The sequence below is a fragment of the Amphibalanus amphitrite genome, unplaced genomic scaffold, assembly GCF_019059575.1.
Source record: "Amphibalanus amphitrite isolate SeventyFive unplaced genomic scaffold, NRLGWU_Aamphi_draft 000040F_arrow, whole genome shotgun sequence".
In the NCBI taxonomy this organism is placed as follows: domain Eukaryota; kingdom Metazoa; phylum Arthropoda; class Thecostraca; order Balanomorpha; family Balanidae; genus Amphibalanus; species Amphibalanus amphitrite.
In genome coordinates this window covers 420,625-447,781 of record NW_024881536.1, presented here as the reverse complement: position 1 = coordinate 447,781, position 27,157 = coordinate 420,625, and the positions used below count along the sequence as shown (strand labels likewise).

General features: G+C 49.0%; 2 protein-coding genes and 1 long non-coding RNA gene across 3 annotated transcripts in view; 1 reads left to right on the top strand and 2 right to left on the bottom strand.

The window, feature by feature from the left end:
* The window catches only part of LOC122374668, a 38,527-nt gene that overhangs the window by 5,551 nt on the left and 5,819 nt on the right, over positions 1-27,157 (top strand). Inside the window, exon 2 of the mRNA XM_043353557.1 lies at positions 18,991-20,623. Within this exon, the coding sequence (XP_043209492.1) occupies positions 18,991-20,623 (1,633 nt within the window). The remainder of the gene's footprint in view (positions 1-18,990; positions 20,624-27,157) is intronic.
* On the bottom strand, positions 5,885-7,270 carry LOC122374677. The gene is made up of 2 exons (XM_043353570.1): positions 6,137-7,270; positions 5,885-5,936 (listed from the first exon to the last, which is right to left on the bottom strand). The coding sequence occupies exon 1, from the start codon at positions 7,185-7,187 to the stop codon at positions 6,498-6,500; it is 690 nt and encodes a 229-aa protein (XP_043209505.1). The 5' UTR covers positions 7,188-7,270; the 3' UTR covers positions 5,885-5,936; positions 6,137-6,497.
* On the bottom strand, positions 12,628-13,008 carry LOC122374684. The gene is made up of 2 exons (XR_006255264.1): positions 12,884-13,008; positions 12,628-12,679 (listed from the first exon to the last, which is right to left on the bottom strand). It is a non-coding gene; the product is annotated as an uncharacterized LOC122374684 (long non-coding RNA).

The following is a 27,157-nucleotide window of genomic DNA, read 5'->3' as shown; positions in this document are numbered from 1 at the left end:
CCGTCTTATGTAGCTGTATCAAAGTCTACAATTTAATGTAATGCATGTAATATAATAAGTGAAGAGTGACACATCAGACAAGGTATCAGTGACCTCCTCGATGTGAGCTGTGGCCGTCGGTAGTGAGCCGCGGGTCGAACAGTGAAGACGGGTCAGCGGCTGTTCATTTCGTCGACACACTGCCCGGCGGTGAAGAGCCGCGGGTCGAACAGTGAAGACGGGTCAGCGGCTGTTCATTTCGTCGACACACTGCCCGACGGTGAAGAATGGAACTGCCCGGACACGTGCCCGGTGTGAACACGGAGCCGATGGCCGCCACACGCTGACCCGGCACACCCGCCACTGACAGCTCACTGACACCGGGGTGATGGAGGGCGTCTTTAGCGGCAGCCACTGATCGGCCGCTGACCTTTCCGCCTGCTTCCATGACAAAATATCGAAACGCAAAATATCGAAGCGCAAAATATCGAACGCAAATTATCGAAAGCAAAATATCGAAGTCGCAAATTATCGAAATTGCAAAACATCGAAATCGCAAAATATCGAATTGCAAAATATCGAAATCGCAAAATATCGAAATCGCAAAATATCGAATCGCAAAATATCGAATTGCAAAATATCGAAATCGCAAAATATCGAATAGCATAATATCGAAAGCAAAATATCGAAACGCAAACTATCGAAACGCAAAATATCGAAACGCAACATATCGAAAGACAAAATATCGAAAGACAAAATATCGAAAGACAAAATATTGAAAGACAAAATATCGAAAGACAAAATATCGAAAAGGCAAAATATCGAACGCAAAATATCGAAAGGACAAAATATCGAACGCAAAATATCGAACGCAAAATATCGAAAAGGCAGAATATCGAACGCAGAATATCGAAAAGGCAAAATATCGAACGCAAAATATCGAACAGACAAAATACCTATCGAACGCAAAATATCGGAAAGACAAAATAACGAACGCAAAGTGTCGAAAAGGTAAAATATCGACTTGAAATGGCCCTCTGCGGACTCCTTTGAGCTCTGTCGAACTTATCGGGCCCTCTGTTATCTGTAGGCCTCAAAGAGCAATCAGCGGGTCCATGACAGACTTGGAAATTTGAGTGATTATCATTGCTTTATGAAAAACGAAGATTTTGGAAAACTATCCCCAAACACACAAGTTCTGCAAAATATTTGAAATTACAGTGTACCTATCTCAAATAAAGCATAACGAAGCAAATGCAGCTAGTTTTTATCATCTTATCTTGTTTTAGTCTAGCCACCACCCTCAGCATCTCAACCCACTTTTCTGGATCCGCAGTGGACCATTAAGGGCCCTACGAGACCGTTCTTAGAAGACCGTGTTTAAAACCCCTTGGAAACCGACCCCGGCTTAGAGGCTCCTCCAGAGACCTACATGACTCCCCAGACCGAATGAGCCCTCCGACCAGGGTCGGTCCCTCAGAAGTTGCTGAAGGGTTTCAGAAAGCAGTATACTCGTAGGCTCGAAAGGCTTTTGATGACTCCGAGACTGGCATCGGACCCAAAAAAGCCTGTATGGAGACCCTCCAAAGCCGGGATGGCCACCAGGAGCCGATGTTTAGCCTAAAGAGCCAGTATGGAGGACTGAATAGAGGAAAGGAGCAAGCCTTCAGGAAAGGAAAGGAGCAGTGGGGCCTTCAGGAGCAAGCGTTTGGGCCCCAAAAGTATGTGTGGGGTCTTAGAGGCAGGTAGGCCCCTGGAGCGTATATTGAACACAACTGACTGGGGGGGGCTATTTGGAGCCCCCCTCCTATCTCCGAAGCTACTGGACCGATTTTCAAAACTCAAACGGTGTTTGATAGCAGTGGCGGATCCAGGGTAGGGCAAATAGGGCAATTGCCCTCCACAAAGGACATCATTTTTAACATTACGTCTATGGCAGTGCATGAAAAGAAACAATAAATTGTGATGGTTTGCCCCTCCCAAAACTCTGGGTTGGATCCGCCTATGTTTGATAGCCCCGGAAGATCTGTCGAGCGAAACCGTTAATTTTGACAGAGTTCGATAAAGCTCTAAGGAGTCCGCAGAGGGCCATTTCAAGTCGATATTTTACCTTTTCGACGCTTTGCGTTCGTTATTTTGTCATTTCAATATTTTGCGTTCGATATTTTGCCTTTTCGATATTCTGCGTTCGATATTCTGCCTTTTCGATATTTTGCGTTCGATATTTTGTCTGTTCGATATTTTGCGTTCGATATTTTGTCTTTTCGATATTCTGCGTTCGATATTTTGTCTTCGATATTCTGCGTTCCATATTTTGCCTTCTCGATATTTTGTCTTTCGATATTTTGTCTGTTCGATATTTTGCGTTCGATATTTTGTCTTTTCGATATTCTGCGTTCGATATTTTGCCTTTTCGATATTTTGTCTTTCGATATTTTGTCTTTCGATGTTTTGTCTTTCGATATTTTGTCTTTCAATATTTTGTCTTTCGATATTTCACGTTTCGATATTTTGCTTTCGATATTATCCCTCGCACGACCAGGCCATTTCTCATAACACGAACGACCAGGGGGGGGGGGGTTGTTACGACCCCCCCCTGGCGTTTCGAAACGGAAGGTCGTAGAGCTTAGCGGAAAAAACCAACGGATTGCTCTCAACGAGATCTCGCGATTGGTGGTATATTTTTTGGTCCTAGGTCAACATTTGACCTACTTATGACCGGTCAAAGGTCAAATTTTCCGAAAAAATCAAACTTTTTCAACTTTCCGCGGCGATTGCGGCAAAACGGTGGGAGATATCGACTTGAAACCTTCACTAACGTGTTCCTTGATCAATTCTCTATCGTTTGGTATGTATTTCGTTTCCCTAGCTCTAAAAATGGCGCGTTGGGAGCGCCGGAAGTCGGCAAGGTCACAGTCGGCGGCAGAAATTCGAAAAATCAAAATTTAAATTTTTGAAATCTGATTGTATTTTTGGATTTGGGAGGTCCATTTGCTCCCTATAGAAGCTAATATTGCTGCATATTCCCATTGAGGTGACAAGAATTAGCAAAATAGTGGTTCGGGCGCTTTTCAAAAATAGTACCGGACGCTGTTCCTCTTGTGACGTCATAGCTCCGTGACCTGACCTGACCCGGTCAATTTTCTTGCACCACACGATAGCCAATGCTTGCCCCAACATGCATGGGAAGTTTCATCATGATCCATCAAACAATGTGGGTATCACCGGCAGAAAACCTAGGGATTCGGCGCACACGTTTGGTAACTGTCGGCCGGAGGCTGTACCTCTTATGACGTCATAACTCCGTGACCTGACATGACCCGATCAATTTTTTTTCGGCAAAAGATGCGCAAAGGTTGCCCCAGAGAGTATTGAAAATTTCAGCCCGCTACGACAAGCCGTTTAGCGTGCACTTCGAAAAAACCTCAGGGGGGTTGATACAACCCCCCCCCCTAGGCGTTCTAGGGTTATGCTATTCGATGTTTTGCGAGTTCGATATTTTGTAATTCGATATTATGCAATTCGATATTTTGCGATGTCGATATTTTGCGATGTCGATATTTTGCGATTTCGATATTTTGCGCATTCGATATTTTGCTTTCGATATTCTGCCACTTCGATAATTTGTCTTCGATATTTTGTTATTCGATATTTTGCTTTTCGATATTTTGTCCGGAATTGTTTCCGCCTCCCCTCCCCAATACACACACTGCACGACGCCGGACCGGGTGTCATAGACACGCTGCCGTCCGTGGCAGTCCACGGCACCGAGACGTGACGTGCACCGCAGATCATGTCTTCACTGGTAAATATTACAGCATAAATAGCAAAACAATTATTAAAATAAAGATTGCAATTATCTATGGCAGTCGTAATTTTCTATAGGTACCTAAGCACTATTTTTTTTTTTTTTTGAATTTTGCATCCCCGCTAGCACAAGGCTATAGCAGGGGAAGGGAAGTTACTTGCTGGCAATTAGCCAGATCTTTTGTTTTACGTTAAGTTAATTGCCGGCTATTTTATTCCGGCCCAAGAGGCAAAGCAAAGACAAACTTTACGTTAGACCGGCTCATGTGGCGTCCGGTGGGTTGCAAAACAAAGGGAAGGCCGAAAAGGTGCCAGATAGGCGAGACCGATAAATTTGGTTACTTACATAGAGATTGCTGTTGAGACTTGCTGCTGTTTTGTGTGCTGTTGTTTGGTGTGTGTGTTGTTGTTGTGGGGTGAACTTTTACCAGGAAAAGTCCTAACTAGAAAAAAACCTGGTGCCTAACCAAGAGGGCAAAAACCTGTGCTTTCAGCCAAAGTACACAGTAAAAAGCCCTTTCTTTAATTACGTTATATTACGTTACGTTATATCGCTAATGTGTATGTGTGTTTGTGGAGCTATCACCTTCATCCACTCCCGGGGGCCATGGATGCAAGCCACCTAGGCCGCGCCCGGGGTGTCCGGCCAGATAGCTTCTGTGTCTCGAGTGGGCCTCAACCTTTAGGAGGGATCCCTGTCGAGAACAGCGAGCTTACACACATATATATACACACTTGGAAAAGGCGACCCGTATGTAGGCAAAGGAGAACGGAAGCGAATGGAGGCAAAAACGAAGCGGATGGAAACGACGATGGAAGATCAAAGGACATCTATATACTGTGTGCAAGGTTACGATCATATGCTATTGATGAGATTCGAATCACTGAGGAAGGTAAAGAGAAGTTCAATTAGATCTGGATGATCATCACCCAGGAGAGTTGGAAGGTCCAGGCTGAGGTTGTGTGTGTTTGTGTAGTGAATGATGTGTTGACGGTGTTGGTCGTAGTGTGGGCAGTTGAGAAGGAGGTGGGCAATGTTGAGTCGGGTGTGTGCGGCGCAGTGTGGACAGCTCGGGGGTGGCTCATTTTTTATGATAAAATCATGTGTTATCTTTGTGTGTCCTAGCCTCAATCTGGCTAGAACTATTTCCTTGAGTCGATTATCTTGATTAGAGGATGTGAAGTTACCAATTTGCGGGTGGATTTCAAAGAGATGATCGTAGGGAAGGGCCTGCCAGTCATACTGGCGCAGGTCTCGGAATGTGTGATTGAGGTGCGAAAGGATGTCTTGGTGTGTACAGCGATCTTCTTTACGATTAGAGAGATTAAGGCTTTGTTTGGCAAGCTCGTCGGCTTTTATGTTTCCCGGGATGCCACTATGTCCCGGGATCCATAGAAGTCTGATGTTGTATCCTATCTTGTTTAGGTTAATTATGTTCTTCTTAATCAGGTATACAATGTGGTGGTCGGTTTGATTCTGTGATTTGATTGCCGAAAGTGATGAGGCAGAATCAGTGCAGATCACGCTGTTCTTAACTTTTTTCTTTTTGATGTGATTGATAGCATGAAGTATAGCCGCAAGCTCGGCTGAAAAGATAGAGAAAATATCCGGAAGACGACTTGATTTTCTATAATGGGTAGAGAAGACTCCTGCTCCCGATTTGCCGTTCATGACAGATCCGTCAGTGAAGTAGAATGTTGTTTGTTGATGTGTGTGGCAATATTCGAGAAAGAGTTGATTTACTTCTGTTACTGTTACTCTATCTTTTTTCTCATTGAAGAGGTATTCAATATTATCTATGCGATCAAGGTAAGCTGATGTTATAGGGGGAATTGGCAATATGGTTGGAATGGTTATTTGAAAGTGATCAATTACTTTCTGGAGGCGACGAGAGATCAGTGGATAGCGACGCTGATTTGTGAGTGGCGCATACGATTGGGTGTTTGTGAGAATTTGGTAGGCGATATCATCCGGGCGGGAGGCACATCGTATATAATAGCGCAGCAATAGAAATTTGCGGCGCCTGTCAAGTGTGGGTATGTTTGTGTCTATGTGTAGGGCTGTTATTCTTGTAGCAGCATGTGGATAGGACATCAGTTTTCCTTTTAATTCAGTATATTCATCCAGATCCGCAATGCCACGTAAAAAACTGAAAAGACACAACACGGTATTATAACCCTCGTTTCCTCAACATTCCTGCGCCACATTCGCAACCAACTGATAACTGACTATAATATCTGACTAGAATGTTTTTGTTCACTCTTCAACATAACAAACTTAGGCAAAAACATCATCTAATCATAAACAAAAGCATACATACCAAAATATTAAAGAAAATACATTACTCACTCCGTCCCATGTCCCTCGGCTCGCTTTTCGTTCAAAACAATAACATTTCTTGCGCAGATGCGACAAAAAACAGGGCCCACGCGGGCCACGCTGGTGGTCACCTAAACCACTGCAGTAAATTGATGCCAGCGGGAACATGGCTCCCCAAAATTCAACAGAATTTTCTCTTCGGATAACACTAACAGATACGTCGATTACACGAACAAGTATGAGACCATGAAACAGAAGTTGTTCCAAGGATCAAGTCCTTATAGACTACGGTCTCAATGCATCTTACACTTCTCACAGCTGTCCTTTCACGGCATGTGGACCGCTAATCCTACGCCAAGCACCTCTAGTTCGTCGTCCGCTCACCAGGCGTTCAGAGGCTCCCCGACCGGGAATCTCCGTCGTGCGCCCTCATGATCATGACCAGACGATGCACTGGCCTGTCGTATTCGGCTGCGCCGATCCGCACTCGCACCTTACGCACCAAGTCATCCGCACTCGGGTACGTGGTCACTATACGTTCCAGATGCCACTGAGAGCGCGGAAGACTGTCATCGGCCACAGCGACGAGGTCGTCGACCTTCATGTTAGGCTCCTTGTCGATCCATCTCCGTCGCTCCTGCATAGTGGGGACGTACTCGTGCTGCCATCGCGACCAGAATACGTCCGCCAGATGTTGTACGCGCCGCCATCTTCGACGGGCGTAGACGTCTTCACGGCAGAAGACACCAGGTGGAGGAAGAAGGACCTTGGATTTACATGTGAGTAGCTGTGCTGGAGTGATAGGTTCTACGCTATCAGTGTTAGTCATGCTACAAACAGAAATGGGCCGACTATTGACGACGTTCTCGGCTTCCGCGACAAACGTCCGGAACAGCTCGTCGTCCAGATGATGACTGTGTCCGTCCAGGATACTAGTCAATGCTGTTCTTGTCGACCTGATGAGCCTTTCCCATGAGCCGCCCATGTGGCTCGCGTACGGGACGTTGAAGGAAAACTCAATGAAATCACATTGATCCTTCAGCAGCTCTCGCCTGATCTTCCCCTTCTCCATCTCCATCATGGCTGCTTCCAATGTGCTTTTGCCGCCAATAAAGTTTGTGCCGTTATCACAGAACAGCTTTCTCACAGGGCCACGGCGACACACAAATCGTCTATATGCGTTCAGAAAGGCGTCGGCTGTCATGCTGTTGACAGTTTCCAGGTGGATCCCACGACAACTCAGGCAAGTGAAGAGCAGTATCCACCGTTTGACTTCGCTTCTTCGCTCCTTTACAAAGAATGGGCCAAACGCATCCACTCCACTGTTTTCAAAAGGTTCCGTCGCCTCCAAACGCTCCATAGGCAGGTCTCCCATCTTCTGAGTGCAGGGATTTCCACGTAACCTCTTGCACTTCACGCAGCTGAGGATGATCCTCACAACTGCCGATCTTCCCTGCACGATCCAGAAACCTCTTTGTCTGACTTCATTCAAAGTCATCTCTCTTCCACTGTGGTGAGTTCGCTCATGGCACTCACGAACAATCAGGTCTGTAATGTGTCCTCGTTTCGGTAGTATGATCGGGTGAGCTAGCTCCATTGATAAGCTGCTCTTTCGAGCACGTCCTCCTACTCGAAGTAGCCCATCCTGATCCACGAAAGGATCTAGTCCTCGCAGGCTGCCAACGGTTCTCTTTCTTCGGGGGTCACCAGATCGCTCTCCATCAGCTGAAAGGGCAGCCACGTCCTCATTGAAGTCTTCTTTCTGGACCTGTCGAAGGATCAACTTTTCTGCGTTCAGCAGATCTTCAGCACACAAGCCCTCCTCGGATTCATCTCCTTCTGGTTTCGTCGTCTTCGATTTGATCCGATGTCGGAGACGTCTCACAAACTTGATGCAGAGGGCAACAGCTCTACGAGCTCTGAACCAATCAGAGAAGTACAGCAGCCGCTCCTTCAGACTCGCAAACTGTTGTGCAACGGAAGCAGCAGTTGCAAGCGTCGTCATCTTCTTTACCTCTGGGTCGTCATCAGGGACTTCGAACGTACTAGGCGTCCTCTCCTCGTCCTGTTTCCTAAGGAACTCGGGTCCCTTCCACCAGATGTCGTTCTTCTTCAGGTCAGACGCCCTCTGGCCGCGGGAAGCGTAGTCTGCTGGATTGACTTCAGAGGATACGAATCCCCACTGATCAGGTGATGTGTACTGGCGAATTTGCTGTACACGATTCGCCACGAAGACGTGGAAACGTTTGTCTTCGTTTCCGATATAACCCAATACTACCTTGCTGTCACACCAGAAGTATTCTCTCAGGTTCGGAATATTCAGCTCTTGCTTCAGGAACTGGCTGTTTTTTGTCGAAAGAAGTGCCGCTGCCAGCTCCAGCCTTGGAACAGTCGTCACGCGTTTCGGCGTTACTCTGGCTTTCCCCAGCACCAGTGACGAATAGAGCTGTCCATCGGTAGTCTTCATTCGCAGATAGCTGCAGGCCCCGAGCCCCTCTAGGCTGGCGTCTGAGAAGTTGTGCAGCTCGTAGGACTCCACCAGACATGAGGATGGAACGTAGCACCTGGGCACTGCAAAAGTGGAAAGTGTAGCCAGGTCTGCTTTCCAATCAAGCCAGCACTCTTCATGTACCGGCTCATCCCATCCACCGCCATCACAACAGAGTCGCTTCAGTATCTGCTTTCCCTGCAACGTGAAGGGACACACCAACCCCAGGGGGTCGTATAGGGAACTGACGGTAGACAAAATCCCTCGTCGAGTCACTGGTTTGTCGGGCAGGTCTCCTGTCAAAAGAAGCGTGTCATCTTGAATGTTCCACGAAAGTCCAAGAGCCTGTTCCACAGGTTTGTACTCGTCCACGACGTCCTTGTTCTGAAGATTCTTCGATCGATTTTCTTCGGGGATGCTGGCGATGACATCCGGCTCGTTCGAGGTGAATTGGTGCAACTGGAAACCACCTTTGGAACACAACATTGTTGCTCTTCCAGCCAGGTCACACGCCGACGTCTTGTCCGGAGTTGAGATCAATCCGTCGTCCACATAGAAATCGTGGCGCACGAAGGCTGCAGCTTCTGGGCCACACTCTTCTTCATAGAGCTCAGCTGTCTTATTCAGCGCGAACATCGCACAAGATGGGGACGATGTTGCCCCGAACAGATGCGTAGTCATTCTGAACTCTGTCGGTTCTTCCTGCAGGTTTCCATCCTTCCACCAGAGGAAGCGTAGCAGGTTCCGATGTTCTTGGTTCACTTTCACTTGGTTAAACATCCCTCTGATGTCACAAGTGAGAGCCACGGGGAGCTTACGGAATCGAGTCAAGATGCCGCAGAGGTTATTGGCCATGTCCGGTCCCTGCATGAGCTCACTGTTTAGGCTCCGTCCATCGAATTCACAGCTGCAGTCAAAGACCACCCTGATCTTTTGTTTACGAGGGTGACGGACCCCATGGTGCGGCAGGTACCACACTCCATTGCTGCCGGCTCCACCAAGTTCCTCTTCAGGCACAGGCTCAGCGACTCCGGTCTCCAGCATTTCTGTCATGAATGTGTTGTATTCTGCCTGAAATCCTGGATCCCTTTCAAATCTCTTCTTCAACCCTTGCAGCCTTTGCATTGCAAGTTTCTTATTGTCTGGCAGCACAACCTCTGGGTCCTTCAGTGGAAGTGGCGCTTCCATGTGACCATCTTCTGTGGCATGCATCTGTGTCTCCATTAGATCCACAAATCTCTTGTCTTGTTGTGAGATTTTCTTCTCTTGAGGTTGGTCCTGAAACCCTGTCTCCAACATTTCAATCAAATGTGACGGCCCGACTTCCCTCGCTCGGGTCCTCAGCGTGAAGTGACACTGCCTACTCGCCGCACCATCGCACGATGCAAAACAGCACGTTCTGTTGCCGCGAGCGAGGCCAACGACACCCCAGCCCATCGCTGTGCGGACTGCCCACGGCGCGTTGTCGTCTCCTGTCACGATGTCCTGAGGCTTGATGGCCTTGCTGCAGTTCAAGCCAATGAGTAGACCAATCGACGCCTCCGGGTAGTAGGGAGGCAAACTCTCAGCTACTTCTCTCAGATGAGACCAGTTTGCTGCTGTCTCACGCCTTGGGATCAGTTGTCGATCTACAGGCATGTCTTCACGGGTGTACGTTGTGGGGAGGCTGATCTCACTGCTGGAGTCCAGCGCTTCGATGACCAGTCCAGTTACTGCTTTCGCCTTCACCTCGGTTTTCCCAGTAATCGTACTCAATTCCAGAGAAGTTTCCACTCCGGGTGCTTTGATCTTGTCGCAGACGCTCTCAGTTATGAACGTCCCATCAGACTGTGGATCCAGAATGGCGTAAACCATTTCCTTGTGCTCCGGTGTTGTCCGGTGATGGACCAGTACAGGCACGATCAGTGAATGAAAACATGGGGTTCCATCATCTGCATCGCTGGGCGGTGATCTGATTTCAGTTTTCAGTGTTGTAGCCGTTTGTGTTTCGACTGACACCGATCGTCCGGGAGTCCCTCTTGATGACCTGAAATCATCATCATGTAGGAGTGTCGGGTGAGCACCGTGACACTTTCCACATTCTCTTCTCCTCTTGCACTCCTTCCAGATGTGGCCTATACGCAGGCAGCCACGACACACTCCATGCTTGCGAATCACAACATGCTTCTCTGGCAGGGACATCTTTGCGAAGACCTCACATGAGTCCAGTGGATGCCTCTCTACGCACAGGACACACTTCCACCTGTAGCTGTCAGGAGCTGATTGGCTACTGCTGGTTGCTTGGTAGCTGGGATCAGTTCTTCTGAAATTCCTGTCCGACTTCCTTTCAGCTACTGCACCAGTCGAAGAAGCGAATGCTCCAGCTCTGTCTCTTGTTTTCTTCAGTTTGTCTTGGTCTGTCTCCAGCGATACTGGTCCACAGGCGACTCGAGCCTCTTTGGTCAAGAAGTTGACAAACACTTCTAAGCCTGGGTACTCTGACTTGTCGCGTTCATAGATGTGCTCATCTACAACCCTCCTCCAGCGATCTACAAGATATCGTGGAAGTCTTTTCAGCAGCTGGGTAATATCATCGATGTTCCCAAGATTGTTGAGTCCTGGTACTGTCTGAGCTGCCACCAGACAACCTTCCAGGAAATCTGCCAGCTCACGAAGGGCCTTGCCATCTCCAGGCCGAACATGTGGCCAGCTGTGGAGCCGCTGCCTATAGGCATTTGCTGTGACAAAGTCGTTTCCATACCTTTCAATCAGTTTCTGCTTTGCCTTAGAGTAGGCATCCTCACTTCTCAACTGGAGAAGTCCTTGAATTGCACGTTTAGCACTTCCACCTGTATAGGTTGCAAGATAGTGCAGTCTTTCTGTGCTCTCAGTAGTCCTTGACTCAATGTAACATTCAAATGACTTGAGCCACATTGCGAACTGCTCAACGTCACCCCTAAATACCTCAGGTTCAAGAACAGGTAGCTGGTTCTGTGACTTTGATATGATATGTGCCAGTCCTGTCAAAATTCCTTCGGCCTGAGCATTGCCATCTGAGTTCTTCTCTTGTGTTTTCACATTTGTCTTCACTTGTGTGTCCTTTTGATACTCATCTGGCCCATCTTCATTCAGAAGTTCTTGTTCAAACTTTTCGCTGATATCCTCTTGTGCGTTTTGAATGTCAAGCTGCACTTGTAACTCCAACTCCTTTTCTCTCAGCTCCAGATCCTGTCTTTCCTTCAGAAGTTCTTGTCTTTTCTTCACGGCCATCAGTTGCGCCTTCACTTCTGCCTTCTTTCTCTCATCCTGGAGACGCAGCATCATGAGGTTTGCTCTCATTGAACTTGACGTCGTACTAGCTCCTGCCACAGAACCTTCATTCTTTGTTTCATGATCAATCAATGCAAGTTCCTTTTGCAAAGCATCCACACCCTCTTTCATCTGGTTCAACTGTACCCCTATTTCTGCGTGGCTTGACAGATGCTCCTCCTTTCTGTCTGCAGGAAGTAGAGCTTGCAAATCGATAGCTGTTTGCATGAGCGTCACATATCCATGAAGCCACTGTCTCACCTTCTTTGTCACTGTTTTGTGGAAAACTTCATCTGCCTTGACCCTTTCGGACACATCTTCTTCCAACAGTTCAGCTCCTGTCTTCTTCAATTCCTTTAGAAGAACATTATAGCTCTTCTCCTTGGTTTCTAACTGGTATGCGGCACCTTTCGGATTTAATGTGACCTTTCTCCCACTCCTTCTAGCGAGCAGTGCTGCACCACCTTCCTTCGTTTCACCTTCCAGACCTTCCATCTTCTTACTTTCATCCATTTCAAAGCAGTTTCAAACAAAAAATAAAAGAAAAGTAAACACTACAGGTACAGGTTTATAGGTCGTTGGAAGAACTGAAATAATATGAGGCAAATAAAGTTCTACTCGGTGTATAGATTGTTAGTTCGGGTCATCTAACTACCTACAGGTTCAGAAATTGGTCCCAACGTTCATCTGGTTTTGTTCGGATTGGGGGATTTTTTACTGTAGCAGCATGTGGATAGGACATCAGTTTTCCTTTTAATTCAGTATATTCATCCAGATCCGCAATGCCACGTAAAAAACTGAAAAGACACAACACGGTATTATAACCCTCGTTTCCTCAACATTCCTGCGCCACATTCGCAACCAACTGATAACTGACTATAATACCTATCTGACTAGAATGTTTTTGTTCACTCTTCAACATAACAAACTTAGGCAAAAACATCATCTAATCATAAACAAAAGCATACATACCAAAATATTAAAGAAAATACATTACTCACTCCGTCCCATGTCCCTCGGCTCGCTTTTCGTTCAAAACAATAACATTTCTTGCGCAGATGCGACAAAAAACAGGGCCCACGCGGGCCACGCTGGTGGTCACCTAAACCACTGCAGTAAATTGATGCCAGCGGGAACAATTCTCGTAGTGCGTAGGGCACCAGTGATGATTCTGAGTGCATGATTCTGTATTGTTTGCAATTTATCAATACGGCTCGAAGCTATATCATCGTATAAGAAACTGTTATAATCCAAGATTGGACGAATTAGGGTTACGTAGAGTCGAGTGAGAGTGCGTCGGTCCGCACCCCACTCTCTGCCTGCGATGCATTTCATAATGTTGATTCTTCTGGTACACCTTTGTACCAGATCCTCAATGTGAGCGTTGAAGTTAAGTGTGTAATCAAGAGTTATTCCTAGAAATTTGTGTTTTTGTACGTATTTGATTGGTTTGTTGTCTAGTGTGAGGTTTCTCCATTTGTCACGTAGCAAACGATGGGAGAATATCACTGCGACAGTTTTGCTAGGTGAGATCGTAAGACCCCACTTCTTGCACCATTTTCCTATGTTATTAAGTGTGTGTTGTATTTGTTCGATTCCAATGTTAGGGTTATGATGAGTATACCAAAGTGCTATATCATCAGCGAAGAGAGAATGCTTGATATAAGATGGTTCATTATCGAATATATCATTTATCATTATTGTAAAGAGTGTAGGCGATATGACGCTGCCCTGTGGTAGGCCATGTTCAAGAGTGTAATCTGGCGAGTATGTGTTCCCACACCTAACCTGGAAGGTGCGATTAGAGAGAAAGTTACTGATGAAATGGGCCATATGACCCCGTATGCCTGTTTTGTGTAGTTTAATGAGTAGAGCTTTCCTATTTACTTTGTCGAATGCATTCTTGAAATCAATGAATACTGCTATTGTGTACTCTTTACGCTGGTATCCTATCTGTATCGAGTTAATAAGATGTGTTATGTTACTAGATACTGACTTCCTAGGTCTGAAACCTGTTTGGTATGGAGAAAGTAGATTATTGGACTCCAGATAAGCCCTAATTCGTCCATTAACCATTCTTTCCATTAGTTTTGATGCACAGCTTGTGAGGGATATTGGGCGATAGTTTGCAGGATCAGAATGTTGTTTGCCATTTTTAAGGATTGGGATAATAATGCTTCTGCGCCAGGATGGAGGATATGAATTGCTTTCCCAGAGTTGATTTATATTAGCCAGGAGAGTTGTAAGTCCAGATTCAGGGAGATTTTTGAAGAATTGATATGCGACCTGATCTGGACCAACCGATGTGTTTCCACATTTGGCAAGTGATGAGTGAAGCTCATGTTCTCTGAATGGTGCATTGTAGTGTTCGTTGTTGAGTGAGTCAAATGAGAGTGTACTGAGGTGTGTATCAAGTGTTGTGGTGAATTGTGCTGGGTATTGCCGTTCAGAAGAGATATTGGCGTAGTGGATAGCAAATTGAATAGTTACTTCTGAGGGGATGATGTAATGTATGTTGTTAATGTAAAGGTGGGGTACCTTGTAATAGGTCCGATTTTTAGTGAAACATTTGATCAGGGACCATATTTTCGAAAGAGGGGTAAATCTATTAAAAGTGTTAGCAAATTGTTGCCAGCTTGAGCTTTTGGCTTTCAAAATAATTTCACGTGATTCTCGTCGAGCCTTACGAGCTGCCTCCGCGTGTGCGTCGCAGATGCATCGTCTAAAGACACGCATTGCTCGCCTTCGAAGTGCTACTGCTCTTTGACAATCAGAGTTCCACCAGGGAGCATTTTTGTCGGGGATGGGGGGTCGAGTAAGAGGAATCGTCTGTTTTGCTACGTTAAGTATCATGTCAAGGAAAGTATTAATATCTTTAGGGGGATCTCTACATTCTACGTTAATGTGTTTTTGAAAGTTAACCCAGTCGGCTCTCCGAAAATTCCATCTTGGTAGGAAGTTAAAGTTTGTTTGTTCTGAAGGAACATCAATGGAGTAGTGCAAAGGGAAGTGATCACTAAATAGGGTATCGTCTGCAGTGTATTGGGTGAAAAGAGTCGCGGTGTTTGTGTCCGTGATAGCGAAGTCGATGACGCTATGTGAGGCTTCGCCATTACTGATGCATGTGTGTGTTGGTACTCTGTTTGTGAGTGGTATCAAATCAAGTGCTTCTATTACGTTAAGTATTTGTCTGCCTCTTGTGTCGTTGCGTGCGCACCCCCATGTTAGATTTTGGGCGTTAAAGTCTCCCATTATGATAAAAGGAGGGGAGAGCTGGGAAATCAATTCGGAGAGGTGGTTAGGATTCAATGGGTAGGTAGGAGAGAGGTAGATAGAGAGGACAGTTAGATCACGCTGTGCTATTTTAACTTTGGCTCCTACAACGTTAACCCTATTAGTGGCAGGCTCCTGGCTACCCCCTATTAGTGGCAGGGGGGGGGCTGTTTACGACCCCCCCTTGATATCTCGAGATCTAACGGGCCGATTTTCAAAATTCAAACGGCATTCGATTGCGCTCAACGTGATCTACATTTCTAAAAAATAAAAATTAAAAAATGTCAATAGGGGGGGGGGGTAGAGGGGGGTAAAAACGGGCAAATTGCAGATACATTTTAGACTGTTTATCACGGCCAGGTTTCTGAACCAATCTTAACGCAACTTTTGCCGATCGATAGAGAATGAACCAGGAATTCACATGGATCCTAAAAATATGCATTTTCAAAAATCATAGGCGGATACAGATCATTGAGATTGGGGGTACACAAAAAGTATAGTAAATAAGGTTTTTGTTGGTACTGTTTCTAAAAAGGGTGGTAATGGTCTTGTTTTGTTACAATTTTCTTATGAGAGAACGACTACAATTGTATTGGTCATGCATAGGCGGTGTCAGGGCACCTATGTTGGGAGGTAAAACATAACCTCCCTTTTTGGACGCCTGGATCCGCCTATTATAGCAAAAACGTGTCAAAAGAGGATGCACAATAACTGTATATGTTATCACATGATACCTTTCATTCACTGTTCGTAAAACTGGTGCAGCATCGTGATCTTCGCCCATATGACTCGCATCACGAATAGGACCCCCCAATTCCCAGTGCTCTGGAGCCGCCCCTGGTAAAGTTATGAACTTGAAATTTTCAGGGAATGTGCCCAATTTAGTTTTAGGAAAAGTCAGAAAATTTCAGCATCGTAGCTTCAGCGGTTTCGGAGATATTCCCGAAAAACCTGAGGGGTGGATAAAAACAACTGCCACTAATAGGGTTAAGCGTTGTATTGAGTTGAATTTGGTGGTGCAAGATATTATTTGAGATATAAAGCGCCGAGCCGCCCCGGCGAGGTGTTTCGTTTACGTTATCTGTATATAGAGAGTAGTCACGAATGTTAAAGTTATAATTGATCGAATCAGAGTCTAGGAATCTGGTTTCTTGGATGGCGGCAAGTAACGGTTTATTATGCATGATATAGTTCTTGAATTCCCCCCAATGAGATATCAGCGAGCTGGTATTCCATTGGAGGAAGAATTCAGGCCGTGATTGGTTCATTTAAAGTGATGTGTGCGCGCCGCTCGTGACCGTGTGAGGCGACGATCGTAAGAGGAGGACCGCGACCGCGGAGATCGTCCCGCATCTACCGTACTTGGGGGTGCTTCCGCGACTTTCGGAAGAGTACCGGTGGATTGACGAGGGGGGTGAGGAGGAGGATCGGCGGCTGGCTCGGGGTCCAGCTGTCGGGGACCCGGTGGGGGTCTCCTTGGGAGCGCACTCGGACTGCGCGGGTTCGCTTTCCGGGGAGTCCGGCGTGAGGGGCTCAGACAGAGGGGAGTCCGGCGTGAGGGTCGTGTTCGGTGACGACTGGGGCGTCCGTTCCGGTGGAGGGGGCGGCGGGGACGTGTCTGCCTGGGCTGGGCGCGGAGGGCGAGGGCGCGGTGGCGGGATCTTCTCCCGCACTGCCGGGAGCGGGGGCCACTCGGCTGGGTCCAGCATGGCCTGTGCTGGTGCTCCTCTGGCTGGGTCCAGCATGACCTGTGTTGGTGCCCGTTTTGACTGGTGTTCACGTGCAGCTTGCTTGGTGGCCTCGCGGTGCCATCGGTTGGCGTCCTGCACCACCGGGCACCCCCTGTCCCAGGACGGGTGGGGCCCCCCACAGCCGAAGCAGAGAGGGGGGGCTTGACATCCCTCGGTCGGGTGTCCGCCCGAGCAGCGGCCGCACCGCGGGTTGCGGCGCCGGCACGCGCGCCTGCTGTGGCCGTACATGAGGCAGTTAGGGCACGGACGTGGGGCGTAAATCCAAGGGGTGACCTGCACCCGCATGTATCCACAGTAGATAATTTGTGGGAGGATTCGGCCTGCGAACCAGAGGCGGACGGTGGGGTTGGGACCCATTTTTTCGAGGTCCCGGGACTTGAGGCGTTGCACTTTCACAACCCCCTGGTCTTTGAGCTCGTCGAGGAGCTCAGCGTTGCTGAGCTCCGTCAGCGCCTCGCTGCGGACGGCTCCCTCCACTGTGTTGAGCCGGTGGGCGAGCTGGGTTTGTACTGGGTTGTCTGCGAAGTTTGTCATGTTCATGAGTGTCACTGTTTGTTTGGAGTTCTCAGTCTCGATGAGTAGGGAGCCAGATTGGAGGGCCTTGACCGACTTGACGGGGCCGATGAACTGGTCCAGGGACCGCTTGATATGGAAAGGGTTGCTACTCCGGAAAGAACCTTTCTTTTTCACAAGTACGAACGCAGGACCTTCGGGGAGTGTTTCGCTGGGGGGCAGTGAGGCCGCCCCCTCATCCAAGATGAAAGGCATGTTGTTTTTCTTTTCAGATGTTAGTCAAGATTATATTGAATGTGGGGGAGCTAAAATAAGAAAGAAAACTAACTAGACAAATGGACAGCTATATAGTGAGCGGTCGGGCCGGTATACCGGGTGCCGAGGAAGCTCCCAACAACAATGAAGTGCGAAGAGAAGAAAGAGGGAGGGATTGTAGGGGGGAAGGGTAGAGTACCCTCGGAGAGAGGTAAGGGAGATAGAAAAAGTCGAAAAGCACCAACAACACCTACCTACCTATACGGTACCACCCACGCAGGAGTTCCAGCACCACCGGTGCGTCACCTGCCTTGATAAAGACAGGTGCACGCAGCCGGTGGTTCTAAAAACGCTAAAAAACGCCCGCTGGTGGTATCGTACCTATCCGGGAGGGATCGCAATTGCCGCAGTGGCACGCCTGACCTAAGCACTAAGCAGTCAAGTGGCTGGTCGATTTGCAATTATTCGAAACTTCATATATGATCATTGATCATGTCAAAATAATAATGAAGAGAACGAAGAGAGAATAATAAAGAGAGAATAATGCAGAGAGAAGAGAAGAGGTAGATTTTTGCATGAAAAGTGGCGTTAACTTGCAAGTTTTTAGGTACGTATACGTACATAGCTCGTATCGTTAGTTGTCACACACGCACATGTAGGTACTAGGTAGGTAATCTTGAAACTCTGTTACGGTAAAATGTCAACTTTTCAAATGCGAGCAAAACTTGAACCGTTTAATTTTGCTGCGTAGGTACCTACATATTACCTTCAAAAATGAAAGTGCAAGCACCAGTCCTGTTCCCCGTACTACCGCACAGTACGCTGGTGATGATTACGGGCCATAGTGCGGACGCTGATGAGCTCCCGGGCAGAATATTACGGCGAAGCCAGACGCCGATCTGCGTATTACCAAATCAGATCGATATTGACGGCAGTATGGACCGGCCCGAGATGAGAGGAGGTGGACGCACAAGCAGAACTCTCGAACCAGCACGTAGTCCCCTGATCTGACCATAGCCTTGCTCTGACCGATAGGCGGCCCGCTTGAGGAGCATCAACCTTCTCGTGCACAATTGCTGGATAGAAATACACGCATAGTTGCCTATCCCAGTCTGGTCCAGGAAAGCTTTTTGACCATTTCGGCTGTGAGAAACTGCTGGTCTAGAATACCTACGTTCCATGTCTCACTTCTTTAGCATATCTTCATTAACCATATGACTGAGATCACGATGCCATAAATATCAAAACTTGTGCATTAATGTAACATCAGACAAGAGGTAGTCGTGCATATCGATAACATCCTCTCCATGTTCCAGGCCGGCAGCATCAGCGAGCCGTGGTCTGATTCCGCCCCGGTGACTGCGGCCGACCCGGGGGCTGAACCCGCCGCGCTACCGGCCACCGTCCCTGAGCCGACATCACCTCACGACAACATCGAAAAGCGCAGCGTCTTCCCCGGCGAGGGCGACAGCCCACCGCCCGAGAAGAAGTCGATCGGATCCCTGGCCCGACAGAACGCCTTCAGCTCGTCATTGTCATCGACATCGTCAGAGTCGAAACGATCTCTGGGCTCGGTAGCGCGCAGCAGCAGTTCGCGATCGTACTCCAAGCGGTCCCTGGCGTCCCTCGCTCGAGGAGGCCTCGTCGGCAGCCAGACTCTCGACCAACATCCCGAGGACCGCGACAAAAGGCACATCGGCGCGTTCGCCCGCCTGGCGGGGTTCGGCTTCCACGGGCCGAAGCGGACGCTCGCCTCGCTGATGGGCCACGCGGACGAGCCCGGTGACGGACTGGGGGAGCACAAAAGGGGCCTGCCATCCATCGCTAGACAGGGAGGCTACGGACTGGGGGAGTACAAAAGGGGCCTGCCATCCATCGCCAGACAGGGAGGCTACGGCCAGTCACCACAGAAACGACCGCTGGCATCTATTGTACGTCAGGGAGGATTCCGCAACTACGACAGGCGAAGCCTCGTCTCTCTCGTGCGACAAGGAGGACTGATGGGAGACCAGAGCTCAGAGATGACATCCGATGGCATCAAACGGTCCCTGTCGTCTCTCGCTCGACAGGGGAGCGTCTTTGGTTGGGACGGTCCAAAGAAGAGGGGTCTGTCGTCGCTCGCCCGGCAAGGCGGATACAGAATGTCCTACGAGAGTAAAAGAAACATAGGATCGCTGGCAAGTCAAGGACTGTACGGCAACCGATGGGATGGAAAACGAAATTTGGCATCTGTTGCTCGTTTCAGTAGTTTTGGCAAGAGAGAACCAGACGATGAAGAGTCGATATCTTCATCTGACTTCAGACAAAGCGTTGACGACGACTTCGAAAAGCGAGGTTTATCGTCTATTGCTCGCCAAGGCGGCTTTGGAAGAAACGAGTCGGAGGATAAGCGCAGCCTCTCTTCCGTCATCAGGCAAGGCGGCTTTACGAGCAGAGGCGTGAAACGAAGCCTGGCGTCGTTGGTGCGCCAGGGCGGCTTCGACGACGGAATAACGGTGATGCCCAGGCCGACGAGGTTTCCGCAGTACCTCGACGACCTCGACATTTCCGATGAGTTCGAGCGTCTGCCGGTGCCGCCCGGCGTCGGCTGGGACTACGCCGACGGCCGTCGGAAGCGGTACCTGTCGGCGCTGGCCCGGCTGTCGCCCCGGCCGGTCTCCTCCAGCTCGTACTGGCCTGACCGGGAGCTCGGTGACCGCGCCAGGGCCGTCCGCAGCTCGGGAGAGGCGCCGGGGGCGGCCGCGACCAAACCGCCCTCACCAGACAGACCTCCGCCCGCTGCGGCCGGCGAGACGTCCTCCACAGAGAGGGTAAAACCCTCCGGGGAGCCCCGCGTCAGGCATAAGAGGAGTCTGGAGCGAGAGGTGCTTGTTGACTCCGAGGAGCCGACCTGGGATTACGACGACGAAGGTCCCGGCCGCCGGATTCCCATGGAGGTCGGATCAACAGGTGAGACGGACTCACAGACACAGCGCTTTGCAGGGGCGGCGCCACGAATTTTTGACTGTGGGGTACTAGGGTGAAAAGGGCCCATGCATAGTGAAAGGAGCCCATGCGTGAAAAGGGCCCTTGCGCGGTGAAAAGGGCCCATACATTTATCATGGCGTAACCAGCGCTGTGCTGGGTAGGGGGGGCAGTTTTTACGCCCCCCCCCGGTCAGTTTTTTTGCAAATATTTAAAAAATGGCGGCGCCCAGCGCCGCCGTTTTTGGTACACCTGTTCATGCATCTTCTCCGCACATGTGAAAATCTCAGACCCGGGTCTTCAAGGTCAGGTCACCAGGTCACGTCAAGTGACCATAAGTCAATGGGAGAAAATTGAAATGCGCCTCTTTTGGACGAATGTCGTTCAAAACGCTCTCAAACATCGGTTCATACGTTTACGTATGAACCGATGTTAGAGAGCGTTTTGTCACAGGTGCAGTTTTCCGATTCAGTGTGTTATGTTTACATATACACACTGAATCGGAAAACTGCACCTGTGACCCCTCTGTATGCCCCTGAGGTCATCTCAGGTCATGAACGGTCACCAGTAGTTTTGTGGCCATAACTTTTGATAGAGTCGTGCTAGAGCGGTGAAAACACGTCAGATGTGTTCAGCTCGACCACCAGCACGGCGTGGGTTAAAGGCACTTGCAATAGCAATCTAATAGTCGACAGTGAAAGATGATAGAACCTGGATGCTTTTCTTTTTTCTTTTTATAAATTTAGTCCGAATCTTTTGATGGGAAGGATTCACAAGGACAGAGCCACCGCTAAGCGAAGTTTGTTGCAGTGACCCTGCCCTCTACCCTCCGATCGTCAAATTCCAGTTCTATGGCAGAATTTAGAGTCCAAAGTTTAATGTGCGCACATAGCCGCGCACGGCCGGTCCCCTCACTGACTTTGCCTGCGCCTGGCCTGTGCGCGCGCACGGCCGGTCCCCTCACTGACTTTGCCTGGCTACGGCCTGCCACCAACCGCAACCATACCTGTCAGGAGGCCCATAAACGTCAAGCGCCCGTCGCGCTTCGAACCCGGACTGTTATAACCGGGAACGCGTGCTCTCACCACGTGGAATTCAACGCTCTTCCAACTGAGCTTACGGGACCGGCTTGCCTCGCCAAAAGACTAAAAACACTTAATGCAGTATTGCATACCTATTACCTACCAACAAAGATAACCAGCGTTATTTGCCAAATTACCATCTATTTGAAATGTCTTCCTTTCGTCACGACAAAGATGCTTTGATAAATTGCCAGCCTGCCAATTATTGTTCATATTACGGAATATGGACGAGTTTCTACTACTTTTTAACTACGGGGTGCTACTGTATGCAGCTAACACTGTGCACTGCTTACTGTATAGTGTATATCCCTCGCCGGACCTATTGGTTTTCTACATACGCGCCGACCGAGGGGGGGGGGGGGCAATAACGACCCCCTCGGCGTTTCGCCCCTGGTGGAGCTAGCGCGTCGCGGAAAAAACGAGCGTGTGTGCCGTTACAAGATTCAGAGATTGATACCCGATTTTAAGGTCCTAGATCAACCGGTGACCTCTGAGATCAGGTCAAGTGCCCCAAGGTGGGGTTCCGTTTTTGATGAATAGCTTCGCAAAAAAAACGGCCGCAGAGCCGCGAGTTTGGCAGCATCGTGTCGCCGTCGCTCCGGCGCGTCGAATCATATACTTTTTGTTTGAGTGAGGTCAGCCTAGGGTGTTGCCTCGGGTCACGGTCAGGTCAGCGACCCCAGGTCACCAACTTATCGAAGGAGGTCATGTCGCATATCATTCGATTCAGCAGGTCTTCCTGAGTCTATTGGTGGCTTTCCCGACTCGCTAGCTCAATTTGATCGGGAGTTATTGAAGACAAATTATGACCTTAATGACTTCATAAATGACGTCAGCAAGGTCAACATTGCAAAAGTAACGCATGAAACCTTACAATAAGTGCATGAAATTATGCTTGAGATAGAAGGAGATCGTTCCCGGCGCCAGAATAGCAGTTTTAGTTTTCATTTTTCCCCATTCACTTTAAATAGTGAGGTCACGAAAATAACCTGACCTCATATGATCTTTAGGAAAAATCCGAGATATACGAGTACAAGTTGTGAGACTCATAATGGATACTAGATCCTGCAAGTTTCATTTCCCTGTGACATCTCCTCTGGCAGTGAGGGCATTGCGAAGTTGCGACATCTAAAGACCGTGCAGACTGCAGAGGTTCACTTATGACGTCATCAGTCAGTGACCTGACCTGACCCGAAAGTGCGATTGGTGTCAAAAGATCCGGCTTGAATCAAAGGTCAGGTATGCCAAGTTTCAGCTCTCTATCGCCGGCGTGTTTGGAGCTATCGCGAAAAAAAAAACTTAGGCCCCGCCGGCCCCTCAGCCGGCGACGGTTGATTAAGACACAATTTCCAGGTACCTAATTACCATGCACAATTTCAAATCCATTATTTTTGGTAAGAAATTGTGCTTTTAGAACGGGACAAGTGTTAGTGTTACATAATCTTTTTGGGGATAGAGGATGGAGCCGACTGCAGAGTCGGGTCGCTTTTCCTGGCCCGGAGTCTGAACGCTTTACTCTTAGCTACAGAAAGAGCCTCTGAGCACATGAAGGGGCCCCCTGAACACTTGACGGGGTCCTCTGAGCTACAGAAGGGCCGTGTGAATACACAAGGCCCTCTGAGCGCATGAATAGGCCCCTGAGAGCCCTCTCTTTATGAGGGCCCTCTGAGCGCATACAGAACGCTCGACGGGGCCCCTCTGAGCTACAGAATGGCCCTGAGTAAACGAAAGAGTCCCCTAAGTGCATGAAGGGGCCCTCTGATCACTTGACGGGCCCCTGATTGCTTGACGGGGGCCCCTGATTGCTTGACGGGGCCCTCTAAGCCAGAAAAGGCCATATGAGTAAGCGACAGAGCCCTCTAAGCAAATGAAGAGGCTCCTGGTTGCGCGTGACGGGGCCATCATATCTTAAAGAAGACTCTCTGAGCATGTAAAGGGCCCCTGAATGCCTGGCAGGGCCCTCTGAGCGACAGAAAAGCTCTGAGCACACGAGAGAGCCCTCTAAACGCATGAAGGGGCCCCTACTTCCTTGATGGGCACACTCTGAGCACATAATTAGGGTCCCTGATTGCTTGACGGGGGCCCTTTAAGCTACATAAAGGCTCTCTGAGTACACGACAGGGCCCTCTGAGCGCATGAAGGGCCCCTGATCGCGTGATGGGGCCCTCTGAGCTACATAAAAGCTATCTGATCATATAAAGGACCCTTGAAAGTTTGGTAGGGCTCTCTAAGTGACAGAAGGGCACTCTAAACGCATAAAGGGCCCCTGAACGTTTGAGGGGGCCGCCCCTATGAGCTACAGAAAACCCTCCACGTACACGACGGGGCCCTCTGTCCGCATGCAGGGGTCCCTGAATGTTTGACGGGGCCCTCTAAGCCATAGAAAGGCCATATGAGTACACGACAGGGCCCTCTAAGCGCATGAGGAGGCCCCTAATCGCACGTAACGGGCCCTCTGAGCTACAAGAAAGCTCTCTGAGCATATAAAGGGTCCCTGAGCGCCTGACTGGGCTCTCTGAGCGACAAAACGGCCCCCAGCGCTTAGAGGGCCCCTGAACGCCTGACGAGGGTCCTATGAGCTACAGAAAAGCCCTGAGTACAAGAGAGGGCCCTTTTAACGCATGAAGGGGCCCCTAATTCCTTGGTGAGGGCCCTCCGAGCACATGATAAAGGCCCTGCTTGCTTGACGGGGTCCTCTAAGGTACATAAAGGCCCTTTGAGTACACAGCAGGGCCCTCTAAGCACATGAAGAGGCCCCTAATCGCGCGTGACGGTGCCCTCTGAGCTACATGAAAACTCTCTGAGCATTTAAAGGGCCCCCTGAGGCCTGAACGTCTGGCTGGCCTCTCTGAGCGACAGAAGGGCCCCAGCGCTTAAAGGGCCTCTGTACGCTTGACGAGGGCCCTATGAGTTACAGAAAAGCCCTGCGTACACGAGAGGGCCCTCTAAACTCATGAAGGGGTCCCTGATTCCTTGACGGGGCCCTCTGAGCACATTATAAGGGTCCCTAATCGCTTGACAGGGGCCCCTCTAAGCTACATAAAAGCCCTCTGAATACACGACAGGACAGGCCTTAAAAGCGCCCCACCGATCAGTAGGGGCCTGTAACAGCCGCCTGTTAAATTTTTCAGCATTGGCCCTCTGTCGGCAATAGTTATTTGATCACTGCTAGAACCTATTTAACGGTTTTAGAGGGCCATTGCACGACTACCAAAAAGTCTTGAAAAAGTTCAGATTGGGCTCCTGACTGTGGGGTACTGGGTATATGCAGTACCCCACAGTCAAATGACTGTGGGGTACTAGTACCCCACGTACCCCACGGTGGCGCCGCCCATGGCGCTTTGGTATGAGTACTGAGTAGATAGTGTGCACTGTGCATCTGACTTCATCGTGGTAGTGTAATGCACCTGACCAATCAAGCATTAATTCCGCGACAACTTGATTCTGGGACAACTTAATTGCATATATAAGGAATTGGTAACCCTATAGATGTCATCCGGGTCAGACCCTCGTCTAACATGGAATTACACAGGTCAGCATTGGGAAAATACCCCATCGTAGTGAACGAGATGCCGACGTGGCTATCTGACTTTGCCCACGTAGCTAGATTTTTTTAATGAACTTGTTTTGACATTAACAACAAAAAGCTGGTTCAGCTGAATGAAATATGTACAATGGAAGACACATGAACAGCCTGATCTCGAAGGTCACCGTTTATTGTTTAACCCTGAGGCTGAGTCCCTAAAATTGGGCACTTATCCCTGCGTTTTGTAACTCGCATGCTCCATGAAGGTCTAGCTCAAAAAGGGGCAACACGAAACAACGAGTGGAATCGCAACCCCTCCCCTTCTCCCCCTCCTACTCGGTAGGTATGTAGAGAACCGATAGACTTACAGCCTTGGCCTTGCGGTCTCTGATCGTACTCGGTTGGCCTATTCCTGTAATCGCACAGGTCACCGCCCATATCTGTGATTGAATTGGCAAGAGGGTTTGGGTCATTTTTGCGGTAGCAACTTCCAGTAAAGTTGATCGAGTTTTGGAAATAGCTCTTGCAATTAGCTTGGCCGCTCTCAAAATCCGTATCAATATCTCCTTCTGAAGCACTAAATCTCAAATCGTCTCTCGACTTTCAACCAGAACTCATCTGGAGCAAGCGGGTCTTATCCCGGGTGCGTCAGCTTCAATCGGCCTTAAAGATAGCAAGGATGATAGACAACAAGGATGATACCCCCAGCCCCAATCAGGCAACGATTTTAGCAAACATTATTTTTGCTGTCGCACAGTTTTCCAACAATTTAACCCTCGCAGTATTGACATTTTCACATCGGTTAGCGTAGGTAGCGGGTGGGTTAGGTCCGTTATACCACGGACCTAACCCCACCCCCCACCCCCCACCCGTACGGCTGGGCCCGTAGTCGTACCCAGCCGTACGGGCCCTGACCGCGTAAAGGGCTTCGCGGGGAAAATCGAGCGCCGTTTTGCTAGTGAAGAGGAAATGCCACTGGTATCTAATTTTAAGTCCCTATGTCATCGGTTGAACTTCCCTGTCAGGTCTTCTATCATGTCTATCTTTCAGGTCAGGTCAGAAACCAGTGGCGGATCCAGGGGGGGCAAAATGGGCATTTGCCCCCCCCCCCCAAACGGCATGATTTTAACATTACGCCTATGGACGATGCATGGAAAGAATCGATAAATTTCTATGGTTTGCCCCCCCCAAAACTCTGAGCTGGATCCGCCTCTGTCAGAAACTAAAGGTCGCCGCTTATTCGTAGTGGGTGTTTACTGTTTACCAATACCAAGACTTCTGCTTTGACAATTTACATACGGCACTTCGTCGGCAGGCTTCACGCAGAGGTCGCTAATGCAGAATTATTACACTTCCAACCGGCACGGTTTCCCGCCCGGAGCCCATGCGGCGTAATTACTGGCTTATAAGCCCAAGGGACACGGCGCGTCTGACAGTGCCAAGGCTCCGCGGACTTCGGTACTGACTGGCCCCTCCCCACTCCCACTATCAGCATCAGCACTGTGAGTCCGTGACGCCCCGTTACGTGTATATGTTACAGACCGTATGAAAACTCAGTCCGTTTGCAAACGGCCTGGCCCAGTCAGGCCGTTTGAAAACGGCCTGAAAAAGCCGGCCGTTTGCAAACCGCCTGAAATATCAGGCCGTATGAAAACGGCCTAGGCAGTTTGAAACGGCCTAGACAGTTTGAAAACGGCCTAGTCAGTTTTCAAACGGTCTGGCGAAGCACAACAGCCTCTGAAGATTGAAATTAATGGATCCAGGTTGGTCGATGATCAGGTTGCATCCATGTGAATGCTTGCGCATTCCATGCCGAATGACTCGTCTACATACGTCGAACATTTTCTTACTGTGTTGATGCTGGGCCCGACCCTATTTCGACAATATTACTAATTATACAAGTTCACGGTC